Source organism: Portunus trituberculatus, chromosome 41 (assembly GCF_017591435.1).
Source record: "Portunus trituberculatus isolate SZX2019 chromosome 41, ASM1759143v1, whole genome shotgun sequence".
NCBI classification, from domain to species: Eukaryota; Metazoa; Arthropoda; class Malacostraca; order Decapoda; family Portunidae; genus Portunus; species Portunus trituberculatus.
The window spans coordinates 14173886-14191481 of record NC_059295.1 but is presented as its reverse complement, the minus strand read 5'-3'; the positions used below and the strand labels follow the sequence as shown (position 1 = coordinate 14191481).

General features: G+C 39.9%; 1 protein-coding gene across 2 annotated transcripts in view; it reads left to right on the top strand.

The window, feature by feature from the left end:
- Positions 1–4106: 4106 nt before the first annotated feature.
- Positions 4107–17596, top strand: part of LOC123516533 (zinc finger protein 830-like) — a 40770-nt gene continuing 27280 nt past the window's right edge. For both annotated transcript variants that reach the window (XM_045275962.1, XM_045275963.1), the window contains exons 1-2: positions 4107–4279; positions 15807–15993. In XM_045275962.1, the coding sequence (XP_045131897.1) occupies positions 15896–15993 (98 nt within the window). In that variant the 5' untranslated portion in view covers positions 4107–4279; positions 15807–15895. The remainder of the gene's footprint in view (positions 4280–15806; positions 15994–17596) is intronic.

The following is a 17596-nucleotide window of genomic DNA, read 5'->3' as shown; positions in this document are numbered from 1 at the left end:
ACCCAGATTGGAATATGCAGGAGTTGTGTGGAGCCCCCATAAAAGAAACACATAAGGAAGTTGGAGAGACTACAAAAAATGGCTACAAGAATGGTTCCAGAATTTGAAGGGATGACATGAGGAGAGACTAAAGGCTATGGATCTACCAACCCTGGAACAGAGAAGGGAGAGAGGGGATCTGATACAAGTTTATAAATTGATTAACGGAATGCATCAAGTGGATAATGAGAAACTGATCCTGAGAGAAGAATATGACATTAGAAGCACAAGATTGCATAGTAAAAAAACTGAGGAAGGGAAGATGTCTGAGAGATGTTAAAAAATATAGTTTCCCGCAAAGATGTGTTGGGACTTGGAACAGTTGAGTGAGGAAGTGGTGTCAGCAAAGAGTGTGCATAGCTTTAAAGAAAAATTGAATAAGTAGATATGGAGATGGGGCCACACGAGCGTAAAGCCCAGGCCCTGTAAAACTGCAACTAGGTAAATACACACACACACACACGAGTAATTGTTAAGAGTAATAAAAACCGAGAGGACTATTGGCTGCTGCAGGAATATTTGAACAATATCCACGAGTGGGGTAAGAAGTGGAAATTAGAGTTCAATGCCAAGAAATGTCACATAATGGGACTAGGAAAGAGTTACAGAAGACTGGTATGGAACTGTCAAATGGGAGAGGAACAAGTAATGAAGACTAAAGAGGAAAAAGATCTGGGAGTGATTATACAGGAAAATCTGATCCCTGAAAACACAAGTAAGATACAGTGGAGACTCAATACTCAAACTTAATTTGTTCCAAGTGGCTGTTTGAGTATTAAAAAGTTTGATTATTGATACCTATAAATCAGGTAATTCGTTCTTATCTTAGCAAAACCTAAGGTTTATAAAAATTTTAAGTGTTTTTTAAAAAATTGTGATTAGTACATACCGTAAGTGAAGGGTGATGGATAACTCAAAAGAGAAGGGGGAAAAGGGTAGGGAGGAGGAGGGAGGTTGCTGCAGGATGTCACCATCCATGAAAACATCTTTGTAACTTTTCTCCTGGTGTGATTCTTGTGAATCCACTAGTGGAGGGCTGTGGCTCACTAACACAGATTCCTTATGTTCATCACTAATAAGACTCTTTGGTGCCATCGTAAGTTTCTGAATGAAAAACTACTTACAGAACGCAATAGAATGTTGTTTTTCTGAAGACTGCGGCAGGACTAGAGATGCACACCAGCATCTTGTATACCGGTAATTTGGTAATACCCGTATTATCAGTAATTTGGTATCAGAACAGTACAGTGGCAGCTGCAAGAAGGGAGATGACAGAGCTTTCTATACGACCAAATGTGCGGCCGTTTGATTACCAGATATTTTCACCACTAATAAACCTGCAGTGTTTATGTAAGTTTATAAATGAAAAACTACCAATAGAATGCAGGAGAATGCTGCTCTGATGACCGCGGCAGCACAAGTCATAACTGGCGGAAGGAGAAGGGGGACAACAGGGAACCTTTGTTTACAACCACGTGTGTGGACGTTCGACTGTCAGGTATTGTTTTGAGTATTAAATCAAACTTTTGCGTTCGAGTATTGAAAAGTTCAAGTATTTAGATGTTCAAGTATTGAGTCTCCACTGTATTTGGTTTAGTATATAAAATGTTGACTAATATTATAATGGCATTTCAATACATGAACAAAGAAGATAAGATGAAAAAATTATCACGTGTATGATACGTCCTAAGCTAGAATATGCAGCAGTAGTGTGGTCACTGACTCACTGAGCTCTAAAAAAGATGTAAGATTAGAACAGATCCAGAAGATAGCTACAAAAATGGTGCCAGAACTAAAGGATCTAACATAAAGAAAGGCTGAAGGAAATGGGACTGCCAACCTTACAAGATAGAAGAGAATAACAATGTATAGAATAGTAAATGGCATTAAGAAAATAGACAAGGAAGACCTGGTGCTGGTGACAGATGCTAGGACAAGAGGACATAAAGCAGATTAGGATGAGGCAGTGTGTGAAGGTTATTGGAAAATAGTTTTCCACACCACGTGGAGAAGTGGAATGCACTAAGTGAAATTGTTACATATATATATATATATATATATATATATATATATATATATATATATATATATATATATATATATATATATATATATATATATATATATATATATATATATATATATATATATATATATATATATATATATGTTTTAATTGCCTTATAAGTTCATAACCACGAAAGAATGCAGGGAAAAATAGGGGGTGGGGGAAGAAGCATGGGAGAAATTTTAAGTTATTCCTAACAACGCTTTCTATGAAAGTACTCGCTTCCAACAGATGGCAGCACCGTCGCTATTTAACCCACATCAAAACTTACTCTCTGTATATTCCTTGGAGTGACCCAAATGGTTGATGTGCCTTGCGCTCCTTCCCGTGACTGATTGACTGTTTGAATCTTGTACCTCATCCTCCCCCGCTGATGGAACACCCCATCCCTCACCCCGTTACTACCTGCGACCCGCGCGCCATCTGTTAGAAGCGAGGTTCCCTAATCAATTCCTCCAGCCCTCCCATTGAACCCGTATATCCTCCCTAGAATCCTTGAAGTGACCCGACGATAGGAAGCCCGTGGTGGCTCACGGTTATGACAATCCACCCATATATTATCTAGCTAGACACGGGAAACTACTGGTGGTAGTCAGGGCCGTGCAGAGGGGGGGGGGCGGAGGGGGCTTGAGCCCCTGACCCTTTGAACCTTGATGCCCGAAGTGCCCTTTTGCAGAATTCAATTAAAGCTGAAAGTCATGAAATAACTAACCCGTAACTTCAAATCCCTTCAAATGCCCCTTTTAAACTTTTGAGCCCCTGCCCCTCCAATGGTCTCTGCACGGCCCTGGTGGTAGTATAGAATTAGTAATGATCCATTCTATGACCATAGACTTTACAGTCTCTTTCTAGTGTTCTAGTTCTTTACTCCGTGAATATTTAATATATAATGATATTCTTATATTGTGAAGTGTATAACCACGGAATGAGAGGAACAAACCCAGGTCATTCACAATTGTAAAGGGTGGGGCGCGGATACTTCCCGATTTGAGAATGAAATAAAAACCTGTTCACACTTCACAATTTTTATTCTTCTTTTATGCCTTTCACACAACATGGGAGATTTACTTTTACACTGTTTTAAAGACAATATCTTTTAAATGTCCACCTCCATTGTCAATACACTGATTCAGACGATTTCGGAAGCTTTGGTCTACTCTCTCCAGCATGTTGAGCGGTATATTGGCTATTCCACTTCAGATGGCGTTCTGTAGGTCTTCCAGGGTCTGTGGACGGTCGTTATAAACCAATCCCTACAGGAAATAATCACAGGGGGCCAAATCAGGTGAGCGCACAGGCCAGTTTAAGTCTCCTCTCAAGGAAATCAGTCGGTCGGGAAAAGCTTAATTCTCTTAGGAATCCCATTGAAATGCATGCAGTGTGAGCACACACTGATATAGCCCCCTGTGATTATTTCCTGTGGGGATATCTCAAATTCATGGTTTATAACGACCGTCCACTGATCCTGGAAGACCTACTGAACGCCATCAGAACTGAAATAGCCAATATACCGCTCAACATGCTGGAGAGAGTAGACCAAAGCTTCCGAAATTGTCTGAATCAGTGTATTGACAATGAAGGTGGACATTTAAAATATTGTCTTTAAAACAGTGTAAAAGTAAATCTCCCATGTTGTGTGAAAGGCATAAAAAAGAAGTGTGAACAGGTTTTTATTTCATTTTAAAATCGGGAAGTAGCCGCGCCCCACCCTGTATGATACCATGACATATTTAGCTTGATTGGATGCTTTATATTGATATAGAAAAGGCTTTTGAACAATTCAGATTGTCCAGATAATTTTCATTGGAATGGTTTAATTATTCAAAGCGTAATATATATATATATATATATATATATATATATATATATATATATATATATATATATATATATATATATATATGCATGTTAAACGCATGGGTGAGAAATACCTCTGCAACAGATCTCTTTTTAATGGCGTTACACATTTCTTCTATGTATACATTTTGCAAGCACCCAGTCATTTTTCTCTCTATTGGTTAGCTTTCTATTATTTTGCAGTTCTGTGATTGTTCTATTTCTTGGGCAAGGCGATAGAGGAAAGTGAGCGCCGAGCGATATAAAGTTATAAACAAACCAGTGAACCATTGGTGAGCTGAGGACGGTGAGTGTTGTCGATGACTTTTGACAGAGGTAAGTTGGTCTGCAACCTTGTATTGTGTATGTGTGATTTATTAGTGTGGTAAGCCTGCCCATATCATACTACTGATGTACAGCAATCGACGGTGAAGTGACAAAGTCTGACCCAGCTTTGTCATCCTATGGGAGAGCTAGGAGTCGGGAGCCGCGCCACAGTATGGCAATGCTAACTACTCAATAATTCGTCCATCTCACTTGCGTTTTGTTGGGTGTAATCATGCAGTTGGAAGCCCTTCCATTCTGCCGTCTATCGCTGAGTTATTTCATTTTTAGGAAATATGGAGGTAACCATTGTCCCTTCCCGAGCTTACATGTCATAGACTTAGGTTACAGAATATACAATATGTATTAACTTTGTAGAACTTGTCAAAGCAAAGCAAAATAAGGTAATAGGTTGGTAAATATTAAAAAGTGTGCCACCTTGCTATTCTTGTTGTGGTGGTGGCCATCTCCTTGATCTTGCATTTACTGTTAGCATGCTAAGCTAAATAAACCTAACCTAACCAAAGGTATATTTTCAGAATTACACCATAATCTACCAGTTCTTCAATAAGTTTTGGGACATGTAGGAATACAGGGTTTTGGGTGGGGAGGTGAACTAATGAAATTTTTTGTGAGAAAAAACCCTAAAGTCAGTAATGCATCTAGGTATTTTCTCTAGATACCTTGAGAAAAAATCCCTAGACATTTATGTGATTTAAAAACAAAGCTTATCAGCAAATTTAGTCTCCATATCCAGAAATCCTAGCTGGAGGGCACATCATTGATAACCTCCATCAGGGATACTGATTTGACCTAGCCTAATGGGGGCTCTGCCTGCCTAATCCCCTCAAGAATATTAACCTAACCAAGATCCCACTCAGGTATACTGATCAAACTTAACCAAACCTAGCCCAGCTTAGTCCTTCCATTAAATTGGCTTGTGCTGTAACCACAGTACTGCTGCCTCTTTGTGTCCCCAACCTGGAAAGTTTTTGAGCACTGCCAATCAACTTGTTCATCTTGAAAAATGCATTCTGATTGACACCTGCGACTCTGCAGTACATGGTATAACATTGTAAGGTTTGAAAAAATTTAATGCTACGTTTTTTTTTTTACTGTTATACCTCTAAAAAAAAAAAAAAAAAAAAGAATGAAACACCCTTCACAATTGAACATGGCAAGAGAGTGGTTAAGAATTGCAGGTTAGTGAGCAGTCAGCTTTCACTTACAAAATAAAACACCATTTGACTGGTTGATAAATTCTATGATTTCTTTATTAGCTGTGAAAAATTTACCGTGCATATGCACTTTCAATCAAGGTTCCAGAATCATGCTCAAACACCTGAGATTCAAAACAATTTGGAATAACAATGGCACCCAGGGATACTACTAATCATTCTGATGCACAGAAACGTAAATATCTCGGGATGAAAACTCAAGAGATAGAGTTTGTCGGAATCCACTAAGTTAAACAAAAATCATGTTCTTAACATTTTATAGGGCATTGTTTTGTTTTTACACTAGGATTGGTTCTAGGGAATTTTTGTGGAAGTATCCATTTCTAGGGTTGTATATATATTTGCAAATGTTGTGCTAACCATTGTTTTACTTGTAGATCAGCATTTTTCATCTCTGCCACCAGAAAATCCCATATTCTTAAGAATCCTCACACTTGCTGGAGAAAAGATAAATATTAAAAACAAGAAAAAATCCATTTCCCACAGAAACTAGAAACATGTTTTTGCAGCATCAAATAAGTTTTGCAAAAATCACATTGTACAACTGAAGTACAGTAAGCCCCCACATTTAGCGATCCTATTAGTCTGCCGAAACCATCGCTAAATTGGAATTTCGCCAAATTTCAATACTACATTAAATAGGGAAAAATACCAATCAGTCTTTCGTCCACCCAAAGTCCCCATTTCGAGTCCCCATTTACAGCTGCAACATCGCCACCTTCATGAGAATCAGCACCCCTGAACCACTAGTGGAGGCCATGGTGATAGCGAAACTCACTAAACAGCGAGGATGGGAGCACAAAAAATGAGTTCACACGCTGGATTAACACACACAATAGCTCGTGTCGAGCGGGAATGCCAGAGGCACTGTGGGGCTGACGTCACGGCCAAACAGACACGCGATTGGCTCAGAGCGAGCGGGAGGTGGGACAGTGTAGCGCGGTACATTCGCTAAATATGAGAGAAAATTGCTAAACTTGAGGGCTTGGCCTTTTTCCAGACAGTCGCTAAATAAGGGTTTCGCTAAGCTGGATTTCGCTAAATTCGGGGGCTTACTGTATATCTTTCTACCATTGTACTTATGCTTGTTCATTTCATATTTATTTATTTTTTTTTCATATCTCCATGCTGGAAATTTTGTTATTCTTGTTGAAGCTTCAGGGGTGGGATAAGAGGACAACATGTAGCTATAGGTTAAAAAAAACTTTAGACAAACAAGAGATTTAAGTACATAATAGGGTAGTAGTTTGAGGGATTAAAATTGTTGAATGTAGGCAAACTTCCAACTAGAAGGAAAGGTAGAAGTTGATAGACAGAGTAGATCAGGCAAGGTGCAAGCATGGAGGCACTGGTTTTGAGAACAATAGGAGGGACCCCATCAGGTCTATAAGCCTTTCTAAGGTTTAGGCCAGTAAGGGCATGGAAAATATCATTATGAAGAACTTAAAAATTGAATAGTTAGATAGCGATGGGACAAACCCAGAATCATCCAAGATGTAGTTGTTAGCAGGTTTGAGTGAAGAGTTCAACTTTAGAGACAGATCAGACGGTAGTGGTACCGTCAGGATGAAATGAAGGAGGGAAAGATGAAGTAAAGTTGTTGAAAATGTAACTGTTTATTTCATATAAGACCTGTTCTTTCTATTATAGGCAATGAATGCATTGTCTCCTTGTGTCTGTTAGTGACTAAAAAATCAAATCCCCCCTGTATGCAAGTCGATGCGGTTTTCCTATTCCTCCCTGCAGTAGCCATCTTCACACCCCACTTCTCTACTGACACTCATTGCAGCTACATGCACTGCTCTCTGTGATTTTGCTTTCGCTGTTGGTGTGGTTTTTTCCTTCTATCAAGATGTCTTCTCATGTGGCTTCTTCTCCACCATCCCCTGCTTAAAGTGATGTGCTGGGGAAAGGCATTAGTCACCCAATGGACGGTGTTATGTTTATCACTGGCGGCCTGTGGTCCGGAGCAGATGGTTCTGGCATCTCGGGGACTCCACCGCTGGCCCCTGTGCGCTCGGCCCCTGTGCGCTCTGCCTTCTGGTTCCTCCAAAATGATGTGTGCATGTCAGGAATACAGCAGGGCTCTTCCTAATGTCTCCCATGACCCTCATACCAAAGCTGTTACGTGTTGTGGATCCTATACTGTTTCTTCAAGGTGTGAGGAATGTGCAGGCTGGGATGTCATGGTGGTGGATTCAGCCAGGATTTATCAGGCTAAGTTGGAGCGGTGCTTTACCAGATATGCCTGTGCTAAACATCAGGGTAGTGTTGGTGCTTCAGGAAGCAGGTTTGGGACTGGTGACATGCCCCACAGGGTGGTACAGGTGGACTTTCTGTCTTCAGTGAGTTGCGTCATCCCTCAGGATTCGGCCTCTCAGGCAGGCCAGGTTCTGTCGTTGGAAGGTCAACGTGCCACCATGTTTGCCCATGGCTCTCCACTGCAGTCTATGCTTTCTGATATGATTGCTTCTCAGGTAAATTCATGTCTTAATAATCTTGCTAAGCTTCCAGCAAGTTTGTTGTCTCAGGCAGAGTGTCTGGCTAGCTCTAGACCAACGTCCTCAAAGCCTGCGGCGTGTAGCAAAGTGCAAAAGGCATTCCTAGCAGAGGGGCATGGGGAGGTGGTAGCCTGTGACACAAGCCATCGAGTGTTCATTTGGGTAAGCATGCCGAGATGGTTTACACCCTGTTGTTCACGAAATGGTCCCAAGCTGAGGTGGGGAAAAGCGTGAGGCCTGCCTCTGTCGCTTCTTTTGGCATGGGACCCAGATGTGGCTAGAAGTGAGGTTTTTGGCCCGCTAGCCCATCTCAGACCCTTGAGTGAGGGTCGGATTGCTTGTGGCGATAGGATGTCAAGCGCATCCAGCCACTCAGTCCAAGGGAGGTGGGGTGCGAGAGACAGCACCACATCACCCCTCTCCCCCATCTACGGCACCCAAAGGGGGGTGATCAGCAGATGATAACCCCGTCAGCTACATATCGTCACCATCGTTTGGTTCCACAACAACCTTCTCCACATCAATCTTCGTATCACCACAGTGCGGTTTTGGTGCATAGCTCTCACTCCCTATTCCATATTCCTTTCAGCTTTCGTTCCTCCATGTCTCTTGGTGGGTATTGAGAATCGGGGAAAAGGAGGACCATCGTCAAGAGTCTTCCTCTACCATCACAGCCATGATGGACTTCATCTGTGAGAAGTTTCCAGAAGCCCGTGGTCCAGTGGTACAAGTTCCTGCCACCATCCCTCACTTAAGATATGCACATCCCATAGCTTTCATGATATCTCAAGCCTTTGAGGTGTTGACATGTGCCAACGAGTCCTCTAAGCCTTTGTTTGCCAATTATCCTGCCAGGCGATACTATAGAAGTTATAGGACTAGTGGTGATGAAGGTAGAAGCCTTCTTGCAACAGTAAGACATTAAAGGTGGATCATGTCATGGATGTAGTTATTAAAGCAGTAAACTTAATTAATACTTGCACGAGGTCTAAACCTCAGACATTTCATCAGCTTTTTGGAAGAAATTCACACTCATAGGTGAATTGTGCTGTATCACACTGATGTTCGTTGTTTAAGCTGAGGAGTCGTACAGAAGCGCTTCTATGAATTAAAAAGTAAAATACAAAGATTTTGCATGAGAAAGGAAGGGATGTGCAAGAACTGATAGATAAAGAATTGGCTCAAGATCTAGCTTTCTTGATTGATATGATAGAACACTTGTTGCACTGAATAGAAGGCTGCAAGGTCACAGTAAATTGGTGACAGATTTACATGACTCTATTCATGCCTTTTAGCTGAAGCTTAAACTTTTCAAGTGCCAACTAGTAACAAGTAGTACTGCATACTTTCCAACTTTGAAGTCCCTGCAAGACACACCTGAGTTTCATGATAATATCAACACCGAAAAGTACTGCAACAAGATTTCCAAGTTAGTGAACAAATTCAGAGAAAGATTTACAGACTTTAAAAAAACCATAAGTACGATTTTTCTTTTTTCTGAAACCCTGTCTCTGCTTGTGCTGATGAGGTACGAGAACAGTTTCAATTAGAATTAATTGAGCTCCAGTGTAATTCTGTGTCAAAGGATAAGTTTTCAATTGTTGATATTGAAATATTTTATCAGTATGTTGGGGTAACATATCTCCGAATTAAATATTTTGCCTCAAAGATTATGTCAATGTTCAGCAGTACCTATGTCTGTGAACAACTCTTTTCTGAGATGAACTTGAATAAGTTTCGACTGAAGTCTGGACTAACTGAAAAGAACATCTCGTACGACGGGGTAATTTGGGACATTCGGGCTAATTTGGGACAAATTATTTAATTTCATTACCGAGTTAATATGATGTTCTAAAATCCTTAAAACCTTTACTTTAGGACCTGTAGAGGGTAGGATACAAAATTCCCAACATTTTTTCTTTAATCAAAATTTGGCAAAATTTAAATGTCCATCCAAAGGCTGCCCTTTAAATCAGGACATTTAATCCCACCCTCTGCATGAAGGAAACACTTCAGTTCTTCTACACTACTTCTAATATAGCTGCACACCTGAAACTTTGAGGCCAGAATCCTTGTCCCATGAGGTAAGTTTGCAGATATTATGTTTTATGGATCTGAGCCAATAGGATTTTGCTAGAAATACCACACATTAGACACGGGGTAATTTGGGACAGGATTACGTAAAAGTGCTTTTCTTAGATTTTTTAGTATATTTTGAATATGAACTCTACAGTAACACAACTATTATGCTTAATCCAATGTTATATGATTCCTACAGCAATAGAACAAGGTAGTTCAAGGCTTTGTAGCCTTCAAGTATCCAAAAAACAAAGATATATATGAAGCCCATTCTGATGACATTGTGCTTAAATTAGAGAAACCAGTGATTAACAAAGGCATTCATTCATTTGAAAACTGCTTTGGCAAACTGCTGATGCGTTGATTTGTGTTTGTGTGTGTGTGTGTGTGTGTGTGTGTGTGTGTGTGTGTAATTCACTGTTTGATCTGCTGCAGTCTCTGACGAGACAGCCAGACGTTACCCTACGGAACGAGCTCAGAGCTCATTATTTCTGATCTTTGGATAGGCCTGAGACCAGGCACACACCACACACCGGGACAACAAGGTCACAACTCCTCGATTTACATCCCGTACCTACTCACTGCTAGGTGAACAGGGGCTACACGTGAAAGGAGACACACCCAAATATCTCCACCCAGCCGGGGAATCGAACCCCAGTCCTCTGGCTTGTGAAGCCAGCGCTCTAACCACTGAGCTACCGCGTGTGTGTGTGTGTGTGTGTGTGTGTGTGTGTGTGTGTGTGTGTGTGTGTGTGTGTATTTACCTATTTGTGTATTACAGGGCCCGAGCTAAGCTCTCTGTGTCTTGTCTCCTTGTCCATTCCTGTCATATCTCTCTTTCATCTGATTGACACACACCGCATCAACGACATCACTGCTCAGTTTATTCCACTTATCAATGCTACGATGCGGGAAACTGTATTTTCTCACGTCATTTAGACAGATGTCCTTTATTAGCTTTTTCCATGTCCTCGGAGATGATTACTTGTGGTCACCTTTATCAACTCTCTATCCAGTATGTCAATCTTGTTCACCAATTTATACATAGTTATCATGTCTCCTCTTGTTCTTCTCTCTTCTAATGTGGTCAGCCCCAGCTTCCTCAGTCTTTCCTCATAGTCTAACTCCCTGAGTCCTGGTACCATCCTTGTTGCCAGCCTCTGTACCCTTTCTACCTTCTTCACATTTTTCTTCATATGCGGTGACCAGACACATGCTGCATATTCTAACTGGGGTCTTATTAAGGTACATAATATCTTCTTCATCATTCCTTCATCTAGGTAGTGGAATGCAAGGCCAATATTTTGAAGCATGTTGTATGTTTTCCAAAAAATCTTGTTAATGTGTTTCTCCGGTGACAAAGTGTTTTGCACGGTTACTCCTAAGTCTTTCTCCTCATTGGTCTCTTTAATTTTCTCATCACCCAGCCTGTAATCCCAGTTTGGTCTGTATCTACTTCTTCCCATTTTCATAACATGGGTCTTGTCTATATTAAATTCCATCTGCCACTCTTTACTCCACTCATATATTTTATCAAGATCTTCCTGTAACTTGTTACAATCTTCCACATTCTTTACTCTCCTCATAATTTTAGTATCGTCCGCAAACATGTTCATATAACTGTCAATTCCTACTGGCATATCATTAACATAAATCAAAAACATGATGGGACCCAGCACTGACCCTTGTGGAACTCCACTGGTTACCTTCTTCCACTCGGACTTCCTTCCTCTCACCACTGTTCTCATTTCTCTTCCCATTAAGTAATTTTCCATCCATTTTGCTAGTTTATCATTTACTCCTCCAATCATCTTTAGTTTCCACATCAGTCTATTGTGTGGTACTTTATCAAAGGCCTTTCTCAAGTCCAGGTAGATAGCATCCACCCATCCCTCTCTATGTTGTAGTATGTCAGTCACTCTTGAATAAAAACATAATAAATTGGATACACACGATCTTCCTTTTCTGAAACCAAACTGCCTTTCACTCAGAATGTTTTCACTTTCTAGATACTCACTCCACTTAGCTTTAATTACTTCTTCACATACCTTGCACAATATACTAGTCAACGATACTGGTCTATAATTTAGCGGTTCCATTCTACTACCATTCTTATATATAGGCACAATGTCAGCTCTTTTCCACTCTTTCGGGACTAATCCTGTTCGTATGGAGGTTTCCACAATATCAAATATGGGGTTCAACAATTGATCCTTACATTCTTTTAGCAACCTCCCAGATATGCCATCAGGCCCCATTGATTTATTAATATCCAAATTGCTTATAATTTTCCTTACGTCTTCCTGAGTAACCATGATGTCCTGCATTTGCTTTATTTCCGTAGACCTTCCTCCCATAAAATGCTCCTCCTTTGTAAACACTTTGCAAAAGTTGTCGTTCAAAATTTCAGCTATATCTGCAGCATCTTCATATACTTCTTCCCCGTTTTTTACCTTTTCTATTGCCTCCCTTTTATTTAGTTATCCATTTATGAATTTGTAGAACATTTTAGGGTCACTATCACAGTTTTCCACCACCCTCTGTTCATATTCCTTCTGTGCTGTTCTCCTTACTTCAACATATCTATTCCTTGCTGTTTTGTAGCCTTCCCTTGATAATACATCACTGCTTTTCTTAAGTTTCTTCCATGCCTTTTCTTTGTTCTTTTTTGCTTCTTCACAATTTCTATTAAACCACTGTTTAATAGAAAGTGTGTGTGTGTGTGTGTGTGTGTGTGTGTGTGTGTGTGTGTGTGTGTGTGTGTGTGTGTGTGTGTGTGTGTGTGTGTGTATGGATCCCACCGCTACCACCAATGTGAATCCCACTCTTGACACAATTTGTTATTACTGTGTGTGTGTGTGTGTGTGTGTGTGTGTGTGTGTGTGTGTATGGGATATGTATTTTTCTCTATACATCTGATATATATATTAATTTAGTCTGAAAAGATGATTTGTATTATGTTTTTTCCGTTATACAGGTACCCGCCCAGATTTACCCCAAAGTAAGGGGTAATTCGAGACAGGCATTAAAAAATTGAAAAAAAATATAGAAAATATTCCTTTCATTTGGAAAAGTTTTGCCAGGTTAGCTAGTCCTATAATCTGTAATCCAAAGGAATGAAATGTTTATTTTCACATAACTTGTTCATTCATTATCCCACAATTAACATAAAAATGTCCCAAATAACCCCGTTGTACAGTCTCAATTCAACACTGAAGGTAGCCATTACTCAATCCTTAGTGCCAAACATTGATGCACTTGTACAGGCCAAGTTTCTTTGAGTAGCAGTACTGCAAATTGAGGTAAATAATTGGTTGATTTCCTTTGCATCTTTGTTTTTAGGTCACACAGGTTTGAACATGAGTTTATATGTCTACCTTTATTATTATTATTATTATTATTATTATTATTATTATTATTATTATTATTATCATTATTATTATCATTATTATGTTTATCTTTATTATTATTATGTTTATCATTATTATTATTACAGGTTGGACCTCCAAAATCCTGAATTCTGGAATCCGTCAAATTCTGTAATCCATCATAATTTTGATTTGTGGAAAAAAAATTCAATTTCCTAGGATGATTTCAGTTAGTAACAGCGCTGCTATGATGCTTGTTTTTCTGTATCCTTCTGCATGCATACTTACTTGCACAGCTAACATATATCATATTAACACAGTGTTACAGGTACACTGCTGGTCAGAGCGAAAGGTGCGAAAGGGACCACGACTTCCACGCTGACCAAATTTCATTCATCCCTTTGTAACTCCTAAACATACGGCTTTATTCACTGTATGTTGCTATCTGACAACTCTGCAACTCTAGTAGTCATAGTAGATGATATGTTTCCTTAGTCAACATTCGCCTGTGGTTCGTGTGCTTGCATTTGAATTTTCTTTCACCACCCCTCACGACCCCTTTTTGTGGATGCGTGAGCTTACCATTGTGCCCTGTCAATACCCATTATGGGACCTAGGAAACTAATTAGTAAGGCCCAAATCTCAGTCATTTGTGCCTTAGTGAGGGAGAATAAGTCAAATCAAGAAATTTCTGCAAACACTGGCAAAGCTCTCAGAACTGTTCAATGTTGGACCAAAAATATATCGTGAGGGAGGAAGAGACGCTTCGCCACCACCTTACAAACCTGAAGGGCGTAAGTGCAATGTGAGCCAGAGAACTCTGAACATTATTCGAAGACAGCTTTAGGCCAACCCTCGCATATACAGCAAGGAACTTTAGGCTAGGAACCCTCTGTGCTGGGTGGGGTGAGTGAAAGGAGTGTGCAGAGATATGTGAAAGGCGACATGGGATAACGGAGATGCTGTGCAGTTTCAAAACCTTGCTTCAGTCATGATTACCTTAACAGTAGGCAAGCAGTTTGTGTCTCAGCACAAAGATTAGGACTTAGGTAAGTGGCATAGGGTACTTTGGTCAGATGAGGCAAGCTTTCAGATTACAGAAAACCAGAGAACAGACCCGGTAGTAACCATCATGATCCACGCTACACAACACACACATCAAAATCCAGATTCTTTGATTGTGTGGGGTTGTTTTTCCTACTATGGTCTTGAAAAATTAGTGTTTTTGCTTAAGAATGTTCATATGAACCAAAATAACTACTTTAAGCTAATTCTAGATGAATTAGATGAATGTATGGAAAAGTGCAATGCTGATACCTTCATGCAAGATGGTGCACCGTGCCATACGGCAAAGTTAATTGTTGACTGGTTTGATTTCTGCAATGTCAGCAAGTTTGCCAGACCTGAACCCTATAAAAAATCTTTGGGTGTACATAAAACTGAAGCTAATAGAGAGAGATACTTCCTCCCTCCCACGCCTCCAAGCCACTATTCAGGACATATGGGAGAATATTGACGCTCAGTATCTCCACCACCTGGGTGATTCACTTCCCAAGAGACTCGAAAAGTCAAGAAGGCACGATGGCACCCTATCAATTACTAGTTTAGGTGAATACCCTCATTAAAACACATTTTCTGTGTCATTAATCTCCTTCACAGGTACCGTGCCTTCTGCTCTGACCAGCAGTGTATAATACAGGCTGACTAAGACTATGTAAGGAATTTTAGGATGCTTACTTAAGGACCACCTGTAGTCTGGAATTTTCTGTAATCTGGCAAACTTCAGGTTCGGCAGTCGTTGGATTTGGGAGGTTCAACCCGTATCATTATTATAATATACTCCTTAAATATATGATATCAGTTTGCTCATAATTATCTAGCGTGCATACTCTATACTATTATGAAATGTGGCCTGCTGAGGTAAATGAGTTTGACAACCCTGATCTGAGGGGATAAAATCATACAGAAACTGGAATAATACAGATGACCAAGTGAAATGTGGTGACAGGGACAATGAGGCATGGAAGTAATATGTCCATGAAAGTCTTACTGTGTGAAAGTGGCATGGAAAGTACTGAGAATTTATTCCAATGTTGAAGAGTTTGTGGAATAATATGTTTACTTCACATGTAAGAATGCTAGGTTTATTATGTATATCCTGATGATTTTATTAAAGGATGATTTATGATAATAGAATTTTAAGCCTTATAGTCACTGAGCTAGAGAATCCTGTGTTACTCTATCCAGTAAGGAAAAGCCTGAGTTATGCACTGTTATTGGAAGATATGCCTTGGTGAGGGAGGTGCTGTTGGTCTTTGCTACTGATTTTATAATACATATTCCTTATTTTCAGATCTTTACATGCATCATTGATCACCGTCACATCATAATGAAGAGTTAGTAATTTGTGAGTATCAAAACAAGAACGCAGAGGACACCACAATGGCTACCAGTAGAGAACCAAGAGACATCAAGAGACTCATGCAGGAGCAGATGAAGAACAAAGCCATCACAAGACAGATTGACTCACCACATGCAAAGTATCCTTTATACTCTGAATTGTTCTTGTCATTTCCATTGTTCATATTCTGTAGACCAAGGATTTATCCCTTATATTTGGAAGTTTTAGTTGTTAATTTTTATATTGCTCGGTTTTATTAATCTCTGAAGTTGAATTGTGTATTTGACATAGGAGACATTTAGACTACAATGGGTGAACTTACCAAATTAAGTTTTGAGATGATTGCATTTAAGTATCAGATTTTATTTCCATTAGGAGTAGGTGTGGCCTAACTCATCATAAACAAAAATGCTCTGCTTTTACATGTGCAATACACATGTAAAAGAAATATATTGACAATTTTTTTTCTGTAAATTTTTCAGTTTTAATGTTACGTATAGTGATGCTGGAAATTATCTGTTCAAGTGGTCAAATTGTGAAAACAAGCAGAGAAAAAAAATTTTCACAATTATTTTATGCTTCTAATGTTTGAGAATGATGTTAAGCATGACTGGCAGACAGGATGTGATTGACTTGTGTATTAGAACTCAAGTATGTTGTAATATATGTCATCAGCATCATTGTTTTGAGATCTAGAGATAAATATTCATTTATTAGGAGATCTCCTCCTGTGGTGATGGGGGGGGGTGAAAGACATGGCCCCTACCTGTCCAGGATCTCCCTTAGGACTGGATCATGATAGTAACAAGGAGATGTCTACAGAACACCACCTCTGTCCACCTCTGTCAGGGTGAGGGTTGGGCTGTGCATCACCAAGGCAGGCTAGCTGAGGACTTAATCGCATCCACACAGCCAAAGAGGGCTGAATTCAACACATGTCATTCCTCTTTCCCTCTTTGCTCATAAGACACAGAAAAGCATGAGAACACATGGCCCTCTCGTCTAATGTCTCTTATCACCAGCACCAGATCCACTTTGTCAGCCCTCACCCTCAGTCTGTGGCAGCAGGGTCCTTGGCTGGACAGCCTGCAGTCTCCACTGGGATTCTTAACAATCACTGGGGTGATGATTGGAAAGAGGAATCCAATGCTAGACCCAACAGAGGATTCAGTTCTAATCTTCCACTCTATGATGGCATACATCACTGAATGTTTTTCTAAAGTTCTTGGGTATGTGGAGAAGGCTCTTCATACTGTTCTATCTGGAGAGATCAGGACTGCATATCACCAACCACATTAACCTTATCTTGATTGCACCATTCTGATTAGAGACAACGGTTCCAAGCATCAGTGGACATTTCTCGATACATTCCAAAGTGCAGGAACCTTCTCTGTCAGTCACATGCTGATAGGTACCACCATGCTTTCCCCATGCTATAGTTAATCACATGGAAACTATCAAGTCCACAAACATTAAGGCTATTCCTCCAGAGTTACAGAATTCCTGGTAAAATTTAAATGACCTTCCTCACTTATGAATTACCAATATAAGTGGAGGAGATTTAGGGAGTAATTCAAGGAGGATCACACTGTCTCTAATCCTTCCAGCCAAGAGTTTGTTGATTTTATAGTTTAACCCCTTCACAGTGACTCGTATTTTTGTCATCTAGTCACTCTTGACATATCCAATGACACACATATTTCGTCATGGCTGCTATCTACAAAGATAATGTGTTTTCTTTC